Raw genomic sequence first — 25,415 nt, 5'->3', positions numbered from 1 at the left:
GATTGGGAACTACAATATATTCTGAATATTACAAACCCTTTTTCACCCCAGTCCCCAAGAAACTTAAAATTAGCACTGTAGGACGGACACTATTTTGTACAGTGCATGGTGGAATTGCAAAACACAGCTTCAGAGGGTAAAATAAGTCTGCATATGTCATCAACTTACTACCACTGCAGAATGAATAAAGGAGGATACATTTAATAAAAAAAGGGTACAGAGTCAGTTAAGAACAAAAAAAAAAGGAAACAAAAAGTGTTTATTTCATGGAATAAGTTAAACTCTTGGTTAGTTCTGTACACTTTTTTGTTTTCCCACAGAAGAGAAAAGAAATTAAACAAAATCAGAAATGGAACTAAATACATGAAAAACAAACCCTGGAATGATGTGTGTACTCCCGTCGCTTTCCACAAGGGGGCGTGCTAACTGTTTTAGCTCAACTTGACTGTTGTGCTGAATAACAAAAATGGGAGGGAAAAAAAAGGGACACCACTTTTCCGGCTTGTTAACCATTTACCTCCCGGTACTAGTTCTGTGTAGCTCACAGTTTGACAAGCTTTGTCCACGTCTTGATGGAATAATCAATATTCAAATAATAAGAAATGTACGGGCACCACAGTTTCCCAAAAATATCACAGGATAGAAGTTAAAAACACACACACACAAAAAAAATCCCCTTGTCCAGGGATGGCCAAAGTCCAACCCCGAAGACTATTCCAGTCCAGGACTTTGTTCCAACCAGCACCATAAAACAGACTCCTGAATACACTTTTCTGCAGCTCTTTTTTTTTTTTCTTTTACAAACTTATGAGTCAGTTTCAGAACTTCCCTTGTTTAAGTATATTATTTAAATGACCAGGTCCCAGGAGTTTAAGCAACCGGGCCCCTGGTAAATCTGCTCTGAACCGCCTGCACTTATCACAGCATGAGTAAGTCTGCAGGTTTACTAATAGAAACTGTTTACACAGCTATGAGAGGGGAATTTATTTAACATCAAACTCCTAGCTTCTGATCATTTAAAGAATATACTTAACTGTAGGTAGAAATCTCGAGTGCTGCATGCAGGGCAGTGCACGTTGCAAGCTCTGTATTCATTTTTTGAAATAACAATAATAAAACATTTTAAAAGCACTCTGGTGAGGGCTGGGTTGAATCAATAGCCTGCAGTAGAATGGTCCTGAGGGCTGTGTCTGGCCATCCCTATTATATCCAGCTCAGCTTTCCGCTCTCACAGACCAGCCCCTCTCCCTCCTCTCTCCTCCACATCACTCGTCCCCGACAGGGATGTTCTCCTCTATGCGCTTGATGAATTTCATCCGGATCTCCGTCACGTTGTCTCCTCTCAACGTGTCCTGAGCAAACTTCACATCCACAGCCATCTGCACCTGGAGCAACAGGACCACAGTCGTCAACAGGGTGTGCGCAACCCATCCCATGACCTACATCACATACACTTGCACCTAATGCTTTAAATTACTCAGAAGCGAGCCGATCAGCCCATGCCTGGACAGTCATTATTGCACATGGTCATTATTGACCAAGTGGACCAAACACACTTGTGGAAGTGTTTCCCTTATAAAAGTGCACCCTAGTAAATGCATAGCAAAGCATAGTGAAAGCATGATAAAGCATAGGCAAGGCATGTAAAGATTAGCAAGGCATGGAAAAGCACATTAATGATGGCAAACCAGGGTAAACTATGGCAAATGCACAGCATGGTAAAACTGCAACAAAGACATGCAGAAACACGGTGGTGAACGTTTCGAAGGGTTCCTACGTTTGTTGATCACAATGATGATGAATGATCACATGCAATGGATACAGAGGTTCGAGGGAAGGTGAACACGCAAAAAAAAAAAGCCAACTGAATGAAGTGCCCCCCGTCCCGTCCCCTCCCCTCCCCTCACCATCTCCAGCGCTCCTCGCAGAACCCCGCACAGCAGGTTGGAGTAGATCAGGCCATTGTGGTTGTCCGGCAGCTCCACGAAGTCCACCAGGGGGTTACTCTCCAGTATGAGGGAGAACTCGTCCCCTGCAGGGCTCCAGTTGGTCACACTCGGGGTGATGCCCAGGTACATCTTGAACGCCACCTGATCAGTCACAAAGAAGCGGGGAGAGCTATTAATCATAATCAATACATTACCGATACAACAGCAGGTACTCCATAACATCTGATCGATCTTAGAAAAGAGCAAAGCCGTTCATCAATACTCTCTGAACCTCAAACACTTCCAATCATATCATTGGAATAATAAAAACTCAAAGAGATTCGACCAGTAGACAAGATTTTTCACAACAAGGTTGGAACTAAGACTCCATCCGCATAGCAGTTTGATCCATTCCTGGTTTTACTATGGGTTTAAATCAGACACACCTGAGCTTGTTACCTATGCACTGGGGCTAATCAAGCACATATTAAAACCAGCAATGCAATAGGAGTCTTATTTCCTTCCCTACCCCAACTTCTATATTTTATATATATATATAAAAAAGGTGTAACTAAGATCACTTTGATACACGTTTTATTCGTTTGTTCATTTACTTTCTAACTGTGCTTATGGCTTTGGATGATTTTCAGCATTTTGTTAAAATGATTGACGTTCATCGCTGAACCGGTGGTACCTTTGCAATAACGTCAGCCGTCTCCCGAAAATCATGACACCTTCCAACACTCGACCGTGCCAAAAAGTCTTCTATTAACCGCACGCCCATGTTGTATCCCCTGAGAAGAACACTTCATTAGTTCGCAGTTTGTTGTGCATTTTGTGCTCAGAATGTGCTCTACAAGAACAAACCCATAGCCTGCAGTAGCCTAACCAATCAGAGCACAGAACTGAAGTTGTCATGACCGGTACGCTCAACCGCATATGCCTGTTCTGTCATCACAACTAGGAGGAGTTGAGTTGTTCTCAAGATACAGCTAAAACTGTAAGTGTGACACCTGCATCCCTGACATTGGGAATGTTCAAATACTAGCAAACTTCCACAGTACAGAGAACGAAAAGATCTAGCTTTCTAAGGAGAGTCATTCACCTATTTCTGTAGGTCAGTGCTGTGTTGCAAGGCATATTAAAAGATCAAGTAAACTCACATCTTGTCCAGCTGTTTATTGACTTCTTCATCGTTTTCATAGTCCTTGCACAGCTGCGTGACCAGCGCTCCGTAAGTAAGGGTAAACAGCTCAGAATTCTTGAAAAACAAATTAATAAATACAAATTCAGTGCATATCAGATTGTGTAGTCATGGTTAGTTACAGATATCCGATTTCCATTATTTAGGGCTCCATTCCTTATTGGAAAATAGATTTTTTATCCAACGACACCTTTTGGACCACAGGTAGAGCAAGTAAAAGTTTCACGGAAAATCGTATTTCGAAATTATTTTTACCAGGAATGAATGCGAAATACTGTTTCTGGGAATTTTGAGAAACCAAATTACACTGGCTGTAAATCAAGCAGGCTTATATTTTCCATAAAACAACAACAACAAAAATCAAATCTAGACGAAATAGAGACTTTAATCTTGAAGTTTTCCAAAAATCGATTAATTCGAGCACGTGAACGATCAATTCATCTCAGATCTTAGAACTTCCACACGGTATACAGAATTATAGAAATTGTCTGTCTTCAAGGCATATTCGATTCTCCGTCAGTTTAAGCTTTTAATTGATTTGTAAACGTCAGCACAGCGGGGAGGGAGGGGTAGAGGAGGAATGAGGGAATCTGGAGATCAGTTAACGCCTTGTCATGAACCAGACAAATGTGCAAACCTACCATGAGATGCATAGATGCAGAAGGTGAAATAAATGGCAGATACCAAAGCTAGGCAATGAGAAGTGGGCGGGAGGCAGGCAAGAGAAAGAAGAGAGACAAACATCAGATCAGTGTAGCGACATGACATACACAGAGCACACAGCACAAGAGACTCCCATCGCATAGCAGTCTGAGGCATCACAGGCTTCACTGCAAAAAAAATCATGCAGGACGGACCAAGTTACAGTGAAAACCTGGAATGGCTCAACCTGGTCTGCAATGGGAGTCTTAGATTATTTTCCAGTCCTGCAACACAGAGTATTTCAAAATCCAGATGATCTTTAAATGCAGTACAATCCAGGACAGTGTGTTTACGGGTCAGGATTATTGTTGTTGCTGTTTTACATCGTTACAAATAAATAAAATAAAGGTCACCAGTTAATGAAGTTCGATTATAATATTATAAACGCAGCATGAAAATACACATACAACCCAACGGAATAAACCAGCCACGACTGACGAAATAAAAACAGGTCGAGCTTGTCGGACACCACCAGACGAAACATAAATGCCAGCGATGCTAGCAAACTGACAGTGTGGTGGTATGTGATGTATTTATTTTCCATTTGTATCATACTGTGACAACTGCTACCTTATAAACAACCCTGGCCTACAAACACCACTAGGATTACCCCGCTGAAATATTTGAAAGAAAATACAGAGAGGCACCCGCAATTACAAGTTGGCTTTCTGACATGTAACGTCGTTTCTTTGGTGAAATCAGCATTCATAACAACGACCCACATGCATTATAAAACCTGCTGTTTCGATGGATTCACAGTCTGCCCCGTCTAGCTCCCCCACACAGAAGTATCATTTTAATACAATAACATTGAGTATTGCTAGATGTTTACCATTTTCTTGCCCTCTGTACCTCGGTTACCCTGCCTCGACATCCTGGCTTGAGTTTCGGCGATGCTATTTTACCTTTTATTTATTTATTTATGTACCTTTTTTTTTTTTTGTAAACTAGAAGCCTTGTTGGGACACAAACAGACCTCACTATGGTATCACCTGTCAGTCGGTTGGTCCGGTTTCCTTGCAGGAACAGGAAAGGCGGTTGTGCGCAAAGTGTCATGGGAGTTGTAGTCTTGCGTGGGAATAGAAGGAAAAAACGAACTACAGGTACCAGAAGAGCTTGATTCTGAAGTATTGTGAGCTGGGAACTGTAGTTTCATGGAAGTCTACAAAGGATAGGTGGTGATGCTGCAGGTATTCTGGCTGCGAGGTTTTATTTAAAGACTTTTTTTTAACGTTACATGACGACATGTTTGTACAGATTAATACAGTAGACGGTTGTAGTTAGTGTGTAATATAGACATATAGTCAGTTGTGCCATACTAAATAAGTTTATATTGCAAGCTAAACTCGGGAATTTGTGCATTCAAAACAACACTGTAAACGTGTAAAGCATGGTATATCTATCATAGGAGGCTGTGTGGTCCAGTGGTTAAAGAGCAGGGCTTGTAACCAGGAGGTCCCCGGTTCAAATCCCACCTCAGTCACTGACGCATTGTGTGACCCTGAGCGTCACTTAACCTCCTTGTGCTCCGTCTTTCGGGTGAGATGTAATTGTAAGTGACTCTGCAGCTGATGCATAGTTCACACACCTCTCTGAGCGTCAAATGTACTACTGTAAACAGTTAGAAGGATAATAAAAAGGTAAACACATATCCAACTGTACCCGTGTCTTCGCTGTAGCAATAGGAATTATCAACACGATAAAAGGTAGTGAGTACCGTAATTTAGTGTTTTTTTTAATTGCATTTATTTACCTATATATTCATCTTCAGTGCCGTTGACATTGTTTGTGTAATTCTCACTGCATCCAGTAGATGGCACTATGGTTTTCACAAGTTACAGGGCCAGACGAGAAAGATGTGCCACTAATATTAATCACAGCAATAGCGCCGTTCTGGTGCCAGGAAAGTGTCACCTTGTGGATTTAGCACGGTGGAGTCAAGCTGCCCTGAAACTCACAGGTGTCTCTTACAGTCACAGAGGACGTGCAGACTGTGCTATACATAACCAGGCTTTTCCTAATTAATTATACTTGACCTATTTTTAACTGCAATAACTGAAGGGGGACTGGAGGGCAGTGAGTGGCTCCACTAACCCTCAGCATGAATGTACCCTGAGTCACGCAAGGGCTAATTCATTTAAAAATGCCTTTCTCGCCTGTGCAAGTAAACAATTCAGTCCTACCTCTGCTCATCACAATAGCGCTGTGTTAAATCCAGATCTCAGTGAGTCTGACTCAAGCACTTCCACTCCCAGTGCAAAGTTTTAAAACGCTTTAATACTGCAGAACTAGCCGGACAGTCAAGGTGCACGTGGGTGAGCATTCTGGGGTTTGTACAGAACTTGCTGTGCCTCACCGCTTTGTTCTATTTAAATTCATGCTAAGAGGTTTTTTTGTATTGCAGTGAATCAGGTACTGTGTTCAGTGTGTATTTTGATCTTTGTTAAGGTGCTTTGTTAAGGTCTAGTTGCCTGTAATGTAAGCAAGAGGCTATTAATAATAATAATAATAATAATAATAATAATAATAATAATAAGCTTACTGATATCAAGATACTTTGGCTGATCTTGCTTACATTACACACACACACATCCCAACTCTGGCTAGAAATGTAACTTTGATTTCAACGGTTACGTTTGCATGCAACCTTAAAATCTGATTTTATGGCAATGTTTTCACACATGCATGACACCAGCAGCTGCATCACTTCTCGGAATGCCACATGTACAGTGGATGTGTGCGTGACAGTGTGTGGGGCTAACCCCCCTAAACATTTACAGTAACTGAAAAAAACAAACAAAAAACAAGGAGTGCTTTTAGTTTGTTTTCATTGTTGTGTGTTTTTCATGCTTTCTTGTAGCACAGCAAACCCATTCTTGCTGGGTTTTTAGACACAAACAGTTCTGTCATACAGGATGGGGTTTACATTTTTACAAACTTCTTCGTGCAAACATAGAAGAGTATTGACATTACTAAGAAACGCGCTGGAATCTTTTAAGGGTCCCCCTTAATCGTTCTGTCACCACACACACACAAAAAAAATGTCTTGAGACCACAGGACATTGCAAAGTAAAGTACCTTCAGATGCCATTGGGATTGCGTTATTACATAGCCAGTAAGACTGTACAGTGAAGGCAATCCTTCGGAGTAGTTCAGGGTTATGACTAGAGCTCCCAGACTTGTGAGCTTGTCTGCAGAATCCTAGCTGCCGGGCATGAACTATCTTCATTCTGCTCAAATCATGTGACAATGTGTCTTTTCAGCTCAGCCAGTCCCTACCTACTCAATGTAAGACAGAGAGGTGGGGGCTGACGTAGGTGAACGGGTTACATTGTCACACGACTTGAATGGAATGAGCAAGGCTGTTGGTACCGGCTGATTCTTCAGATTGTGAAAAATGATATGAACTCTATATTGGATCACCGGAACTCAGAATCTCTTAAAGTGCAAAAGCAAAGGAAAGGTGAATTGAAATACATTTGAAACCTCTTTAAACATTGCTTACCCCCTGTGCAATGGTCTTGTTTCAAGATGCATATTATTATTATTTATTTCTTAGCAGACACCCTTATCCAGGGCGACTTACAATTGTTACAATATATCACATTATACAGATATCACATTATTTTTTACATACAATTTCCAATTTATACAGTTGGGTTTTTACTGGAGCAATCTAGGTAAAGTACCTTGCTCAAGGGTACAGCAGCAGTGTCCCCCATCGGGGATTGAACCCACGACCCTCCGGTCAAGAGTCCAGAGCCCTAACCACTACTCCACACTGCTGCCCTGCATATGAAATGTTTTTTCTTTAGCTTAGGTATCCACATGCACACACACACACATGCACACGCATGCTCACGCTCACGCACATGCACACTTGGCTGCCATCATTCTATCTGCTTGATCATTACACAGCTGACCCCACACCCCCTCCCCTCAGACAGCACGACAGCCGGTCCTCTGATGCTACAGTTAAACAGGTGTGTGGATCAGCCTCCATGCATTCCCACAGTAACAGAAAATGCTGTCAAAAGCATAAAACAGGGGTCCCTGCAGGACAGTACATCACACGCAGCTGGGAGAGGTCAGCCGCTGTTTGACTTATATTTTGATAAACTGGACCTTTGGGGGACAGTAGCCATAGTGAAATATGTAGTTGAGTATCTTTTGTTTTTCGGTGGTTGTTTTTGTTCCCCATTCGCCCTCAAAAGGGTTTTTTTTGTTTTTTGTTTTTCTGACAGGAGTTTAACACAGTTTGCAGCATTCCTCTGCTACCATGCAACAGGCTATTTTTGGGATGTGCCTCTTTTCTGCAAAGGCACAGTTTTACAGACTGGCATGTGGCCCCTGGTTTAGGTATTGCAGCTCACACAGCTTTCTAAATGGTATTTTTAAAGGTGTGGTGAAGTAGACCCTTGGGAGCTGTTGTGTTATAAGTAGAAGTGGAATCCCTTTGACGATGGTTTATTTGATCATGTTACCAATCAGGGGTTGTATTGGTAACACAGTCTTGACACTTGGGCACCTCTGCTTCCTACGCTGGAATTGTGGGCCTGAAGTTGGTAGTGCCGCGCCTCTGCTTCATTCATTTTTACTGTGGAAATCACCAGGCTGCTGCCTAAGCATGTACCATACAGACGGCTAATTAAAGTAACTCAGAAATCTGGAGGAGATTAAGAAATTTGTCAGGCCTCAGGAAGCATGAACGAAATAACAATACTCAAAGGAGGCAGCCAGAGATTTTTCTTTTTTTTTTTAATGTATATTCGTTTAAAAGGAATCTAACTGAACAGTAATGGTCTCACCGGGAGATGTTACTGTGGTCCTGTTGTTCTAGACACTTTCCCCTGGACATCTGAGAAACTTTGGCTGCACTTACAGTAGTTGTTTTTTAAATATAGTGTATGGGTTATGCATTGGTCTGAGTGATGCAAGGCATCTGAAAGCACCGCTAGCAATCTCTTGAGCCACCTTCAGGCCCTCCAACATAGACTCCCGTGTTCTGTTCACACACAGGGAGAGTCCTCAGGATATTGGACTACATTGATCTGCAGGTTAACTGAGTTTGCCAGTTTGATGAACAGTAGGATATGGAATATAATTAATTAAGTCGAATCATCAGTCTGAAAGTCATAAAAGACACATCTTATAAAAGTGTACCATAATAGTAAAAGCATAGCCAAGTGCAATAAAGCACAATGAAAGCATGGTGAAGCATAGGGAAGCATTTCAAAGTGTAACGAGGTATGGTAAAGCATGTTAATAGGCTTGATAAACCAGGGTAAACTATAGTAAATGCATAGTGTAATAACCATAGTAAAACTGCAAAAATATAGTGCAAAAATACTGTGGGAAACTTTTAATAAAGGACAGATGGACTTGCTAAGTGAACGAGGACCGAAGATATTACATGTTAGGATTGAAACAGTGGCCATTACCTCTTGCAGGCAATACTTAAAAGTGATATGCTGATCTCCATAAAGGCTACAGTGTACCACTAACCTTTTCTGATAAGCATTGTACAGTACAGTACATTGAATTTATATTCTTATGAGAGTAGCGGGAACAGACAGTTAAACATACAGGATCAAAGCATGATGTGTACAACTATGTGAACACAGTGGCTGAACATCATCAACTCAAACAATATCAAATCAGCCAAGCCAGAACGAGTCTGAACTCTGTTCAAAAGAAATGCTTACTGTCGTATTTAGGAGAGAGAGAGGAAAAAAAACCCCAAAACAATTGATGTGTGTGTGTGAGTGAGTGAGCACTGTATCGGATTATTACACGCGGCGGTTTAGACAAAAGAAAACAAACAAAAAGAAAAACGGGTTTTCTTTGGCAAAGGAGCATCGCCTGTCATCTTCAAATGAAATAATAAAAGGCATTTATATCTAACGCAATCTGCTTTCTCAGCAACCTCGTTAAAAAAAAAAAAAACAACCACACAGAGCGCTGAACAAGTGGGAATGAAGTCAGTGACTATGCTAGCGATTAACTCAGTTAGAGAGGCTGATTGCTGTGACTAGGGGCCATTGGCAGTACAGGATTAACAAGTCTTTTTTAATTAATCAAACCAAAACCTATTACACTTCTCCTCTCCCGCTTTCTAATTGTGTAATGTAGTCAACGACGCCAGTGCCTAAGAAGGTTAAAGCTGGCTGTTTCAAATCCATTTGAGAATTGTAATTGTTGTAACAACAACTGGGAAAAGAAAAACCAAAGATTAATAACCCAAATGTATCAGTTAAATTTAGAACGATGACTCAGATTATTTTAATGAGTAGGTTCCAAGAATTCTGCAAGTGTGATTGTTTCTGATCCTAGAAGTGAAATTACTGCTGTCTGTTGCTGGTTATCTTGCCAGGACACTCTTGAAAATGAGGCCTCGGTCTCAATGAGTTTGTTCCTGTTCTTAATTGTTTAAATGAACCAATTAAACCTCCATCCAGACCCTGAAGTAGATCATGATATCATTCTTCCTGTTAAACGTGGAGTGGAATGGCCTTCCTTTGACACCTTTATAGCAGTTCATGTTTTATCATACAACAGCCATAAGCATGATGGACCAATGCTGTGGCATGGTTACAATGTTGTTATGTCACTGTTCATGTTTGCATTGGCTAACACATGTGAATGTGTTGCTGGGTTTATTGAAAAAAATAAACAATACTGATATCCCAGGTCTTTCCCTAGGGTTCTGCAATATTATTTTCCAACACTGTTCTCATCTTGGAAACAAAATGTAAAAGTGTCAAGTCTGTGTAACTCAATATGTCTCTCTGCTGCGAAACGGGAATTGTTAGAATATAAATGAGACATTTTGTCAATCAGAACAGCGCGTTTGTCAGTCTTTCACACCCCTCCTCCCCCAGCTCAGCTCTCCTGAAGGAGGGAGCCTGTTGTTCCAATAACATGATTAGAAGGTAATCTCTTCCCAGGTCACACTGAGAGCTCCTGGCAAACTAATCTGGAGGTCTGGAGCTTGCTAACCGGACAGTTTGGCACAACCAATAGCAAAAACTCTCCACAACATTTTTCTATTCACTAATGTCCCGTTTTTATGATGTTATTGTTAAAGTAAGACATTGAAGGAAGCCTGTCTATGAGGCTTGAGATTACAGGGTATGATTTTACAATGTGATAACTTTGTAATCACTGGGTAATTACCAGTGGTTTGTTCTCTTACACAATATCCAGACCGTGTGAGTTTAGGCACAGCATATCAGTTTAGGGGCTCTATTTTCAAAGCCTTGAATTCATTTCCTGCTTTTTGAAAGAATACATCTTGTTAACATTACAAAATGAAAAAAAGCAAAACGTGCCGAGAGTGCTTAAGAGCATATATAACACAGTTGCTGGTTCTAGTTTTGTAAAATGAACAAGTGTTTTACCTCTAAAGACTGGAGTAAATATATATATATATATTAGATGCAACTGGTATGTATTTATTAAGGAGGAACGCACACAGTGTGCATATAAACACTTTGGTGATTTATTTAATCTTTTTCAGATCGTTAGTTCTTTTGCACAGCGCTGCTTCTAGTTGAGGAGCAGCGGTCTGTGAGTAGGAGCACATTGGAAAGGATGCTGGTGTAGTTGAGATCATTATGGGGTGCATTTGAAAAGAAGCATATTGCTAATGGTTACCGCTGACAGGGACAGTGCTGCCACCAGCTCAGAGCAGAAACACCCCAGAGAGCTTTGACTTTCAATTTGCTTTATCAGCGAAGTCAAAGCTGTGCTTGTCAGCCCATATCCACATGAGGATAAAATCATTTCCCATTGATTTAACCCGTTACAGTGGTATTACAAGAGCTGTTGTGTTATGTATACACGAGTGACCCCTGTTAAAATGGCTTTGTCAAGCCTTTGCTGTGTATTTATTTTTTGTGTTTCCCACATCTCTTCATGCTTCATCAAGGAGATTTTACAATCAAAGTACAATGTAATCCGTACCATAGGCAATCACTTCTTTTTTTTAAAGACAGGGTAGGTTACATTGTGATTCTGAGAAGCTGGGTCACACAACATTAAAGCTACAAACCTCTGTTTCTAATTAAAGTCTTTACAGAACATGTTGCCATAAACCACATGGTCGAATGGAAAACATTATACACGTGGTGTCATTCTGCCAGTGGGAAGTCAACACACAGCATTTTCAGAACATTCTGGACTGCAGGAATTGATATGAAAGTGGGCTTGAGGTGGCCAGAGAGAGGAAGATTACCACAGGGTGCTGATGCCTGACACTGCAATATGAATTTATAGAGTTACCTGGATTTTAGTTGGAAGGAGAAGGGACTATCCAAATACCATTGCTGGTATTACAACACTGTAATGACATTGTAATAACAATTTAATGGCTTTGGCACTTACATAGTAACTACTATAAGTGTGCAGTTACATAGAAATGGCATGTTCCATGCAAGAGCATGAACCAGTAACCGGTTACTACAATGTAATTACACATTCCATATGCAGGGAGGGCTTGGTGAGTCCGGGATCTGGGAGCCCTTGATACCCTGACCCAGGGAGGGCAGGGCAGTCACTGTGTGGAGGGTTGTGTTCTGGACGCGGAGTCTTCATCCAGAGCATGCTTTTCCTGGCAGCTGTCTGCACAGCACTCCCCTCTGAATGTGTCAGGCACAGGAAAGCTCTGGCATGCCGGAGCAGGACAGAGAAAAAGTACAGCTGTTTCTCAGGAAGCTGAGCCATTGTATTTTTCCCCTCAAACGCAACTCCTCTGCATTCTTCTGTATAGGTCTAAATCTAATGGGATTAGGTCCAGACACAGCAGCAGCAGCAGCAGCCCCACTCAGAGAACATCCACCCACGGCTGTTCATAGTGTTGTGACTTACTTGTATACCGCCCTTATACAAGTTTACCATGGTATTTCTGCATGGTATTTTTGCACAGTATTTTTGCACTTTTCTCATGCTTTTTCCATGGTAATACCATGTATTAACCATAGTTTACCCTGCTTTACCATGTGTATTACTATGCTTTACCATGCTTTCACAATGCTTTATTATGCTTTGCTATGCTTTTACTGTGGTAAACGTTTATAAGGGCGGGGCAGCGAATAGAGGCTGGGATCTGCAGTATCTATGAGCTTGCCACACACATACTGTTTTGTGTAATGTTACCTTGTGTTGATTGAATGCATTGATTGTTCAGAAGTTTGGATGTTTGTTGCTTTATAACCTGTTGAACTGATTTAAATATCTGTACAGGTTATCAAAAGAAGTTTCCCATAGTAAAAACATAGCAAAGTGTAATCAAGCGCAGCGAACACACTGTAAAACACAGGTATGCATTGTAAAGAATATTAAAAAACATGGCAAGCCAGGATAAACTATGGTAAATAGTATAAGACTGGGAAAAGCAGGGTAATACTGTGTGTAATACTGTGGTAAACTTTTAAAAGGGTTTACTTAAAGGAATACTGTCCACTTCCTAATATTTAATTCCAAACGTGTTTTATGACATATTTAATGAAGTTGTTTATTCTATACTGCTTAGATAATATATGCCACCTTTACAAGCTATTCCAGCAAATGCTTCTGAAGTTGAGATGAGGGACCGTATTGTGCTTTACACTGAAACATTGTGCACATGCAGCCTGTGCAACACTGATATGCTTCCCCACCTCACTTCCCCACAATCTAATGATCAAAATATGGATCTAAGCAGTAACAACAAAAGAATCATACAGAACACACACACACACACACACACACACACACACACACACACACACACACACACACAATTGGATATTAAAAAGCCAAATAAAGGAAATATTAGGAAATATGCCGCATTCCAAAAGTCTGAGAGTCACAACTGTGTTGAAACACAAAGATGCTTGGGAACTTGGATTGTATGTTTATTATTTTAGTTTTATCGGTGTCATGAAATGGTTTGTTTACCACCTTTGCCCAGTTTCCTAGTCTTCAGAGACCGTTTCTAAACGGGGCTCCACAGAGCAAGGAGCAATTGAGTCTGTACGTCGTCCAGCTTATAAGTGTGTTTAATAAAGGAATGGAAAGTTTTTTTTTATTTTTTTAAATAATATATTTAACGTAATGAGTGATAATGTTACAAAAACCTATTATAACATAATTAATATACATTGATGCATTATGGTTTGTTGATAACAGAACCTTAAACTAGTTACCAAATCTTTATATTAATTTCACCATTGTGTTTTAAAGGTACCTTAACCATCCCCACCGTATCTTAAAATACATATCATAGATGGTGTATTTCATAGCAGGCACTTCCTGCAATGACTCTTGCCAGCCACTAGAGAGGGGCTATGAGTGCCACAGCCCCCTCTAGTGAGGTCACACGAGACTGTGTGACTTATCCCAGTCCCCCTACCCCCCCTTTTCCCCAATAATCTTGTTCTGATTTGTTGTATTTTTTAACCCCTTAGTCCCCCGGGCCCATTCCAAGCCAAGGACTCCAGCAGAGCTTCTCATTATCTGAGGCTGTGTGTCGCTGTCTGTGGCAGCAGTGCTGTGTGGGAAAGCAGTGCTCTTGAGGGTCCAGAGAGCAATGCAGGCTGCAGACAGCAGCAGTCAGGAGCTGTGGGTATTTAATCTTCATAACTGTGGTATGTGTCTAGTGATCTAAGTATATATATCTCTATCTGTTGTGGGATTCCCTCCATAGAACACAGCTCTCTGGTCAAAGTCCTGTACAGTTGCTTGGTTGTATGGTTTTACCCGCAGAGAATGTTCATCTGTGTAGTTGAAACACTGGTAGAAAGATAAAGTGTAGAACTATAGATGAGAGGACCTGCCTAAAGGTAGGACAGGTCTAATGCATTCAGTTTCTGTGTGCAAGGGCAAAGGGTTTCTATTTATGACAACAAGGAAAAGAGCTGGTGGCCTTGGAACTGAGGTAGAGCTCCATTTTTGTCATTACATAAAATTGGAAAAAATTGGCTATTTATTTAGTAGAGAAACATGATTACACTTCACAATAAACAAATACATTGCCTTTTTTTTTTTTTAGGAGCTACTGTAGTGTCAATTCATAAAGCATTATTAGCCAGTGTTTTGAAATTTATTTTATTGCCTTTAAAAAAATTAATAATAAATAAATAAATACATAAAAAAATTAAGGTGCACTCACTTGTTGATTAGATCTGGCTTTAACTCAGCCCTAATATTTTTTTTTTTTGTACATCTTTCTTTTTTTACACACCGCCACTTGAAATATTAGACTTCCACCGATCCCTGTCCCTTATTTTGGTCTGGGGTGTGAAATACTTCTTATGCCACCCTAAATAACACAGCTGAGCTACTGTGGCTGCAAATGTATTAACATGATCTTGATGCTGGTCTTATCTTCAAAACCCTCAAAGACTCACTCATGACTCCCCAAGTAAAACTACACGAGACACTGTGGAGTCAAATGTTCCAGATAATGTCAGCACTGTGTTATCTTTGTGCACGCTTCAAAGAGCGGGAGCAATGCTTGGAACACAGAAATGTTGAATTCCAGTTCTGAATGGGCCTGGCCTCTTGATTCCGTTACAATCTAGGAGCTAAGAGCTGAACTCAGCCACAGAGTACAGAGCTGGAGCAAGTAGACAGAAGCAGTCCTGAAGCCTCTGCGATAGAGGGGGGAAGGCAGGAAAGCTCCAGAGTGTGAGCCATTGCACGGATCTCTCTTTGCATTTTTGTGGCTTTCTTCTTTAAACCAGAAGAAGAGGGAAAGGGGAAGTTGCAGATTGACTCAGCACTTAAGACAGCCCAGGCATTTACAGTACCCAGTCACAGTCAGATTCACTACACAGAACTTCAGGGACAGAGAGAGGCACAGGGGCGACTTTAGAGCAGTTTATTAAAAGAAAATAAAAAGAGGAGGGGGGCATTGCTTCCTGCAAAAGCAACGTGGGCCCTAGCTATAGGAGGGATAGGAAGCAATCCAGTTCCTTATCCCCTCAGTCCAGCCGCATAACAAAATTCTTGGCAGCCTCTCTGCAGCAAGCTGTCATAAAACACATGTCAGCACAGCGCTAGAACAAGAGCTAAAGAACTTTGGGAAATAGAAACAGATTCAGGCAGAAGCTTAACAGAGCGTCTTGCTAGGAGAAGAGGGAATCATCTTCCAGAAAGTGCGGCAGTTGGATTTTTTTTTGTTTCTATATCTATATAAAGAGAGCGCGAGAGAGAGAGAGAAAGAGTTCTGTCACCTTGCATGATGGCACGGCTTCTGATCTCGGTCCTGATTGGCCGGTTTGCTGTGGTGTTCCTGGCTGTGATTGGCTCGTCAGCACCGGCGGTGGCGGCGCCCGCTACACGCTCAGAAAGACGGCATCACCACCGCCTCCAGCACGGGCCCTGCAGCTACACCTTCCTCCTGCCCGAAGTGGAGCACTGCCGCCCCGCTCCGGATTTCCATGTCTCCAACTCCCTGCAGAGAGATTCCCCCTCGCCCCCTGCAGCGGAGCAGCACTGGACAGCCAAGCGGCTGGAGGAGCTGGAGGGTGTGATGGAGAACAACACAGAGTGGCTGCTGAAGGTAGGGGGCGCGGTTTCTCTTTTTCAAAGCAGCGGTATGGTTGAGGAGGTGTGATGCAGAGTGTGATTGTGATGTTATACTCTCGGCATTGAGGTCCATTCTCGTTCAGGTCTTTATTCCAATGAGATAGTTAGTTGTAGCTATACATGTGGGATTGCAGTTTAGTGACACTGAGTCCAAGAGATGACCCTCCCGGTTCTGCCCATACACATAAAACAGACGTGTTTATCTCATTAAAGCAGATTCCGAGCCTCTATTAGACCAAACCGGTTTAATAGAACTGTGCACATGAACTGAAGCCATCGCCGAAGAACATGCTGTCTCAAGCTGCGGTACTTAGGGTAACTTGGCAAAGCAATAACCTGTTAAGTCATGTTACAATAACAGAATGTCAGGAACTCTCAAGCACATGTTTGTTCTCCTGATTTTAATCATCCGCTGCTCCTGCAGCACACGCTCACACACTTGGCAAGTCGGGGAGGGGCGGGTCTTCAGGGTAATCAGTGTGGAGCTTGTCTTCATTCAGGCAGCAGATTGATTATTCCAGATAAGGTATTGATGTCTTTCCTGCATCTGCAACCCACATGCATGTACAGTACCCACATGCGCTGAGTATCTTGGAAAGCCTGTTTGCGGTAAGGTCTCAAACAGCATCTTACTTTACCTTTCGAGGACTAACACAACATTGGCAGCTTATACAATACGTCACTCTGTCCAAAAGTAAAGACCTAATTATTTCCTTCTGATGCAGGGTGTGAAAGGCTTTCAGCACCTAGCAGCTGATATAATGTGTCTCTACCCGGGCAGGAAACAGCCTCGCTTTGAAGCGCTGCACATTCCTGCGCATGCTGCAAGACTGGCTCTGTGGGTTGTCTTCTCCACTTTAACCAAAGCCCTGGCATTCAATCACTTTGGCATTTTGTATTTGTCTGGAAAGCCGGCCCGTGTTTACTGTGCGGAGCCTTGATTATAAACCCTACTGTTTTCTTATTTCGATTCAGTTTTGTTTGTTTTTTCTTCCTGGGGATGCTGAGGGAATTAGGGTGCATTTTTGCAAGAAAGAGACAGAGTGTTCTAATTATTAAGCCAGGGGAAATCTGTATCAAAGCTCCAGCACAGACACTGCTAACTAACTCACTGGCTTTTAACCCTTTCCTCACTGGCTTTTCCTCCACGACTACATTGCGGCAGGATAATGCTTCAACACACTTTATCGAAACCTACTTGGCCGAAGTTTCTTTAGTTTAATCCGGATCTCTGTAAGAATCTCAGTAGACAGACGCTTCATGCCTTCGTCAGCGCAAGGTGTCATTTCCTAAATTGGATTAAGTACACGAGTGAGTTTGCAGGCAGTCCAGCTCAGCTAAATATATAACTACAGACATTACCATGAGCTGCTTGTCATCGTTATCAGACTGTAGCGCTGATCTGTTTTGACAGTGTGCTACGGAAGCTGTCAGATCAATACACAGACATGCAAATAAACACCCTCACACACACACACTCCAGAATTGTTATTACTTACAGCTCCCCTGCTCATTTTGACTGAGTGAAAGCAGAGGCTCCAGTGCAAAGGAACGGGTGCTCAGCAAATCATAAGGAATGTGTTGAGCTACAAAACGCTCAACAAGATTCTTCTGCTGCAAGGTGCAGCTCAGAGTACTGTACGCTTGGCCTGCGTGCACTTTGTGTATTATTAATGATTCCTCTGCATTTCTCTTTGGCCGGTAATCACAGAGGAATGGGCAACATAACACCTTAACAAATCACAATTAATGTTCTTGGTTTTTGTCAGACTATATTACCTTCGAGGGGTGATGTTAAGTATGGCAATCGAGTTGTGGGAAAAAAAACTCTATCTATCTATAATAGACTTAGAAATCTCTCCTATATACAGCATATTATTATTATTATTTGTTTATTTAGCAGACGCCTTTATCCAAGGCGACTTACAGAGGCTAGGGTGTGTGAACTGTGCATCAGCTGCAGAGTCACTTACAACTACGTCACACCCGAAAGACGGAGCACAAGGAGGTTAAGTGACTTGCTCAGGGTCACACAATGAGTCAGTGGCTGAGGTGGGATTTGAACCAGGGACCTCCTGGTTACAAGCCCTTTTCTTTAACCACTGGACCACACAGCCTCCTATTGCAGGGCACAGAAACACAAAGTTACTTTTGTTCATCTTAGTTCCTCATTTCAATTATATTTAACACCCAGGCTTCAGCTTTCACATTTGTGAAAAGTCAGTTCCAAGCTGCCGTCGATGTCAGCGTTGTAAAAATAAAACTGAAGCATGGACTCAACAAGCATGGATTCGTGTTGTCTAGTGGCATGCTGATAATATTTTGACGATAGGTTCCTGCAATGCTAACAGCTGCCTCTGCAAGATACAGGCTGCACGTTTCCCATCCTAGCCGTATCTCAGTTTGTGGAGGGGAGAGCTGTGAGTCCACACTTTCTATCATGACAGTGACGCTGTATTCTGACAAGTCTTACACTCCCGAAGAGACCAGCTGACGTCATTTTAAACTCATTTTCTGTGAGTTTGGAGTAATGCTCTCCTTCAGGCATTGTTGTGTTCAATAATGCAATCCTCTAGCACAATTCCCCAAGGTGTTTTTAAAACTATAAACTTGTTTAATCTCATAAAAAAAATATATAAATACTATACTACACAACAGTTGTATAAACTTCTGTTTGCTTTATTCTGTTGAGACTAAGTTTCTGAAAGTTATTGCCATATCATTATAGGAACGCTGCTGTAAAACATAACGAAAGCGTTAGTGTGTAGTTGCAGGGCCCAAACACCCAACTGTAAAATTCTTAATCCCAAATGTTAGTAAAGTTTGATCAGAAAACAGGGTTCAGATGTATTTCTGTGTTTGTATGTAAATAACATGTGCTTATAATTTGGATTATGAGATCACAATCTAATAATGCTTTCTCTGCTCAACTGCAGTCAAATGCATCTAATCCCACACTCATTTCTACGAGGTCGGATGAATACAAAGATAAAAAAGTAATCTCAGTAAGTGTTTTGATTTGGTTTTGGGAAAAGACGAGACAGCCATTCCAGTCATAGACATAAAATGTGTTGTTCTCCCTGCTCTAAAACTTTAGCATATTTTCTAAGGCTAGTGTGTTGCCTTCATGTTTAAAATTGTGATGAACAGAGCTAAAGCTTTCTTGTCTAGGTTCCATGACCATCCTTACGACCTGTGCGATTTCCCTGTTCTATTCTGCTATCCAATCAGAATTCCAGTCGAGATTCCTTAACAGTGTCAAAATCCTTTAAATGACTGTCTCTGGAAAGTTCGATCGAGTGACAGCAGCATTCAGTCAGGGAAATGCACAGTACGAGTGCCATATATGTTGTTTGAATTCCTCCAGCGAAAGGAATTTTATTTTAAAATGTGTTTTTTTTTTTTTTCCATGGCAGCTGGAGAACTACATCCAGGACAGTGTGAAACTGGAGATGGTGGAGATGCAACGCACTGCCGCCCACAACCAGACCGCTGCCATGCTGGAGATCGGAACCAATCTGCTGAGCCAGACCACGGAGCAAACACGCAAACTCACTGACGTGGAGATGCAGGCAAGGCAGCACGCTTACTGCACGGAGAAGGAGGGGTTACACTTAGAAACCATTAGGAACACGTTATTGAATGTTTTGTCATATATATATATATATATATATATATAGTACCTAATAAAGCGTTACCTTTGAACTTGGCTATACCATGTTGATTTTATGATGGGAGAGATTAATAGATATTTTCTATGCTGAACCAAGATGATGTATTTGTCTTCACATTGCATTGAATCTCATGTCCCTGTGCTTCCCCCTTTTCCATGCAATGTTTTAAGTGTAAACTCACTGTTTTTTCTACTTGTTCCACAACTTATAAAAGCTTAAACCTCACTGTTCTAATAGATTTCTCCCAGTCTCTAACGCAAGTGTAGCCAGCAAACATAACTGCTGCACCTAAACAACTTAGCAACTGTTGTTTCAGAACAACTGTGACTGTTTCCCTTTTGACACTCGTCCATTGTATACAGGTAGCCAATCCTGTCTAAATATTTGCACATTAAGCTCTCGTTGTTTCAAATATTAGTTTAGCTGTGAAAGCAGCGTAGATCTCCAAACAAGGCTTGTGATAACAATAGCAACAGAGTGGGACGTCGGCCGTGGTTTTCACGATATAACCTCGAATTGGAATTGATTGAAATGGTACAGAGATTATTACTATGGGTGAAATTGTGGACCAGACCTGGACAGGATGCATTGAGACAGGTCATACAGAAGAGCTATGGGCATAGCAGTCTCTGTCTGTCCATGCAGGTATGCAGGATGCATTGAGACAGGTCATACAGAAGAGCTATGGGCATAGCAGTCTCTGTCTGTCCATGCAGGTATGCAGGATGCATTGAGACAGGTCATACAGAAGAGCTATGGGCATAGCAGTCTCTGTCTGTCCATGCAGGTATGCAGGATGCATTGAGACAGGTCATACAGAAGAGCTATGGGCATAGCAGTCTCTGTCTGCCCATGCAGGTATGCAGGATGCATTGAGACAGGTCATACAGAAGAGCTATGGGCATAGCAGTCTCTGTCTGCCCATGCAGGTATGCAGGATGCATTGAGACAGGTCATACAGAAGAGCTATGGGCATAGCAGTCTCTGTCTGCCCATGCAGGTATGCAGGATGCATTGAGACAGGTCATACAGAAGAGCTATGGGCATAGCAGTCTCTGTCTGTCCATGCAGGTATGCAGGATGCATTGAGACAGGTCATACAGAAGAGCTATGGGCATAGCAGTCTCTGTCTGCCCATGCAGGTATGCAGACTCTTATGTTGCTGCAGGGATAGAAACTCAAGCTTGTCCTTCTGGGTTTCATAACTCCCCCTGTTTTGGTGCATCATTGAAATCTGAGCAATCAGGCCTCTGTTAAATGTGCTGTGAACTGACGACACTTATCACAGCATGAATAAGCTTCACCTGAGTTTGCAGTTTCTTCTGCAGCTATAGGGAATTAACCCTGTTAAATAGGCCTGACTCCTCATACCCAGAGCTTCTGATCATTTCAATAATGTGCTTCAATGAAGGTGGTTCTGAAACCCAGGCACCGGTGTGAGTTTCTAACCATGTTTCTGGTTCTCCAGATGCTCAATCAGACCTCCAGGCTGGAGATCCAGCTGTTAGAGAACTCCCTGTCCACGAATAAGCTGGAGAAACAGGTCCTGCTGCAGACCCAGGAGATCACACGGCTTCATGACAAGAACGGGTACGGAGGGGCTGGGGATCAGACAAGCGGGACACTTTCATTCAGTTTCAGTTTTCACTCTAATGAATTTCACAAGCTCAGAATACACCTCAGCACATTTAGGAATAGCGTTAATGGACTACAGTTAGTAACAAGTTCAGTCTGTAAAGAAGATTGTTCCAATATATAACCTCTTCGCAGTCATTATTCATATTATAAAATTAGACGACACAAATCTCCTAATAAAACAAAACAAGGTGCTGCTAAACCTTCTACAGGCTGTCAATGCAACGGCCTACAATGGACATCTGTCAAAGAAATAAATAATAATGCAATAATAATAGACTGTGATTAAGTATTTTACCTGCAGATGCAATTCTTTCTTGCCAGCTTTGGTGATTTTCTTATCTCGGGTTGATTAATCAGGATTCCTTCTCCAGTGCCTTAAGCAGCAGACCACTCCCGGTCCCATTGCTTGCTATACCACTATCCCATGTGCTAAAATAAACTTACAAGCATTTCGTCATTAATCAGTGTCTTTATGCGTACTGCCAGCATGACAAGTTACCTGTGCAAAAAGCTTATGACGTGTCTAATTAAGCTCGCACCAAAAGCTTGAGTGGCTCTTACATTATACCTTGAACTTTACTTTAAACAAACGTTTTGAGGAGAAGTATCTTCATCCTTTGCTCTGCCCTTCTTGCCCCATATCATCCTCTCTCTCTCTCTCTCTCTCTCTCTCTCTCTCTCTCTCTCTCTCTCTCTCTCTCTCTCTCTCTCTCTCTCAGTTTCCTGGAGCAGCGGTTTGTGGCGATGGAAGAGCGCCACAGCCAGGAGTTGCAGGGGCTCAAGGCAGAGAAGCTGCAGCTGCAGGACCTGGTGGCACGACAGAGCAGCTTCATCACAGAACTGGAGAGGGAGCTGGGCAGTGCCACCTCCAACAGCACCCTGCTGCAGAAACAACAGGCTGCCCTCATGGACACCGTGCACCAGCTGCTCAGCATGATCAATCAGTGCAACGGTCAGTACTGCTGAGAGATACAGGGGAGGGGAATGGGGGAGAGGGGTGAGAGAGGAGGGGAGGGACACGGCAGAGGGAGGGGAAGATCTGAGAAAGAGACGAGGGAAGGAATAAAGGAGGGGAGAGGGAGAGAAAGTGAATTAAGTCTTGAGAAAGCAGTCACTCCAAAGTCAGGACATACAGACATACAGACATGGATTTGTGTAGGGATGAAGATGTAAGGTATATAGTAATACAATAAACATTAATTTATTAAATAGTTTTTGATAGTGTAAAGGAGCAGACCAGTTTCATTATATCTTGATCCCATGGAAACCACAGCAATCAACAGTCAGTATTTATGACCATTAGAGCAAATAAAAAACCTTTCTCTCACTGCAGTTAGCCGTTCATTCCTCCCTCTAAATCCTCCCCGGCTTTGCTCTAATGAAAACCACATGGAAAGTAAGCCATGAAGACAATCAGTGCTGTTGTTTGCAGGTCTAAACATAGCCTTTGCTAAACATGGGATCAGCAAGTGCATTCTTATATTTAGAGCAGTGGTTCAAAAGTCGCTTGGCTTGTCCAGTTCATGGACAATATACAGGAGAATAAGTGTTGCCCAGAACAGCAGGACAACTGAGCAGGTAGCAACAGGAGACCATGGTGAAGAGGGTACGGTTGACCATGCAGAGGTGCTGTTGTAGCATGTCTGTCTGACAAACATGTGTCTTGCATCACTGGGATTTTCAGGTTCATCGAAGCCATGACATTCTTGCAATGCCTGTAGATTTTCATGATGCCGCTGCATTTCTGTCCTGGTAGAGTTCCATATAAGAGACAAGACAAGCCTTTGGTGTTCTGCAGCTGCATGTCAAGTGCAATTGCTCTGCACTGCATACTTCTTTCTGCCCAGCGCATCTGTCAACTGATTGGTCACTTCCGATCCCATCCAGCAGTTAAGCGCTCCTTGTTCCCTGTAGAGATCTCCATGCCGCCCAAGGAGGAAGTGCTCAGGTTTAAAGACTGCGCTGAGGTTTACAAGTCCGGGCTCACGACCAGCGGAATCTATACACTGCATTACCTGAACTCCACAGAAACGGTCAAGGTAAGCAACGGCACTGTTTGGATGGTCCCACTTCAGCTTGCAGTTATTATAAGGACAAACACATAATGGTATTGCCTAGCAGTGAATGGTCAAATGACTAGAGCCCTCTGAGATCACTCAGCACTCAAGAGTAACAAGAAATGCCCTCTTACATCACAGGTTTAGTCAAATAGATATTGCCATTGTGTCCCACTGCCTCCAATATAAGTCTATACTTATTGGTATATTGTGGTTGGTTTGTCTTTTTGCTCTCAAAGCAGCATTGCTGACTCCTTTACTAAGTGGGTCTAGGCTCTAAGTTTATGATGAATGTTTTTCCTTGATTTGTTCGTTATCTATAGTCAAATAGATATTGCCATTGTGTCCCACTGCCTCCAATATAAGTCTATACTTATTGGTATATTGTGGTTGGTTTGTCTTTTTGCTCTCAAAGCAGCATTGCTGACTCCTTTACTAAGTGGGTCTAGGCTCTAAGTTTATGATGAATGTTTTTCCTTGATTTGTTCGTTATCTATTCCAAGCTGTGCTGAAAGTATATATGATGAATTGGTGTAATTATGCTGAGCAGATGCAGCTGGCCCCTGTCGGCATGTTTAGTTTACTGTATATCCATCCGGGCTGAGGGCTGGGAAATTAATCCCCCTTCTTGGAATACTGACCATAACTGACCAAATTAATTAAAGGATTCCTGGGTCCAGCCTCCTGGGCTTTATAATTTTGTTTTGAAATAAGGTGACAAACCTTTTCAGAAATGTAAAAAAAAAAGTTTCAACACCGTGCTAAGAAATAAAGTGTTCCTTTACCTCCCTGTAAGAAAACGGAGCCCTTATTTTTCACTTTAAATTCCTGCTGCCATTGCCACGTGTTTCCTTGCTGACGATGCTTATATATGTTTGTAATCAAGTTTTGACTACGCTTCCAAATACTTCTCTGTGCTTTCACTGTAGATTCTCATAACGTTTTATCGATATTTTCCCACCGTTTTTGTGACATTGACGCAGTCAAGACTATCTGCAAATTGTTGACAAAAAAGTCAACAAATGTCAACTGGCGTTGCTGTTGTTTATCAAAAATGATGACCATAATAAACATTCTTCTACCCATTTCATTACTAGGTCTTAGTTCTATAGGGTGCTAACAACCTAATGCAGAAGCTTGTTTTATTTGTGTTTGTTTAGACATAATCTTGAGTAGCCCCTAATTCGGTATGGTTCAGGTTTCATTGTCATGCACACCCTCTGATAACCAAGGTCAGTGACAGCAAAAAAAAAAAAATACGGGGAGGGAATTCAAAAAGCTCAGTCTTAAATATTTCAATAGGATTACTGGTGCGGTCTTAGTGCAAGTTTCCAAACCTGCCAGGCCATTGGTTTTATGGTAATAACACTAGGGGGGTATATTGACCTGGGTCTTGCGTCCCTTTCAATTTCAAGGGTTCAAATACACTCTGGGTCTTATTTCCCCCTGTTCTGTAATGAAAAGGCATGACTTGTTACATTTAGTAAGCTCAATAAAACATGTTATAATCCGTAATTACACCTGCTTTAAATTCTCAATGAACTCTTAAATTAAAAAAGAAGTTTCGCATAATACACAGATATAATGTATAACTTAAATGAAGGGGCAGTTTCAACACACTTTCATAATAACAAACGGG

The 25,415-nt window shown here is 41.9% G+C and overlaps 2 protein-coding genes across 4 annotated transcripts in view; one reads left to right on the top strand and one right to left on the bottom strand.

Moving 5' to 3' along the window:
* Window positions 1–240: 240 nt before the first annotated feature.
* LOC117413275 (trafficking protein particle complex subunit 3) lies at window positions 241–16,072 on the bottom strand. 3 transcript variants are annotated; one of them, XM_034022212.3, is made up of 6 exons: window positions 4,667–4,862; window positions 3,774–3,821; window positions 3,092–3,189; window positions 2,623–2,722; window positions 1,908–2,090; window positions 241–1,385 (listed from the first exon to the last, which is right to left on the bottom strand). In XM_034022212.3, exons 1-6 carry the CDS (start codon window positions 4,706–4,708, stop codon window positions 1,266–1,268), a joined length of 591 nt encoding a protein of 196 aa, XP_033878103.3. In that variant the 5' UTR covers window positions 4,709–4,862; the 3' UTR covers window positions 241–1,265. The 3 variants fall into 3 exon arrangements, with proteins under 3 accessions (XP_033878103.3, XP_033878105.1, XP_033878104.3); XM_034022214.3 differs by lacking the exons at window positions 3,774–3,821; window positions 4,667–4,862 and adding an exon at window positions 16,053–16,072; XM_034022213.3 differs by lacking the exon at window positions 3,774–3,821 and having other exon boundaries at window positions 4,667–4,860.
* The window catches only part of LOC117413274 (angiopoietin-2-like), a 15,604-nt gene continuing 5,648 nt past the window's right edge, over window positions 15,460–25,415 (top strand). The window contains exons 1-5 of the mRNA XM_058997323.1: window positions 15,460–16,381; window positions 19,824–19,979; window positions 21,550–21,671; window positions 22,439–22,671; window positions 23,634–23,758. Coding sequence (XP_058853306.1) covers window positions 16,058–16,381; window positions 19,824–19,979; window positions 21,550–21,671; window positions 22,439–22,671; window positions 23,634–23,758 — 960 coding nt within the window. The 5' untranslated portion in view covers window positions 15,460–16,057. The remainder of the gene's footprint in view (window positions 16,382–19,823; window positions 19,980–21,549; window positions 21,672–22,438; window positions 22,672–23,633; window positions 23,759–25,415) is intronic.

Source organism: Acipenser ruthenus, chromosome 23, assembly GCF_902713425.1.
Source record: "Acipenser ruthenus chromosome 23, fAciRut3.2 maternal haplotype, whole genome shotgun sequence".
In the NCBI taxonomy this organism is placed as follows: Eukaryota; Metazoa; Chordata; class Actinopteri; order Acipenseriformes; family Acipenseridae; genus Acipenser; species Acipenser ruthenus.
Note: the sequence above shows the minus strand (reverse complement) of the source record. Positions and strands in the feature narration are given on the sequence as shown.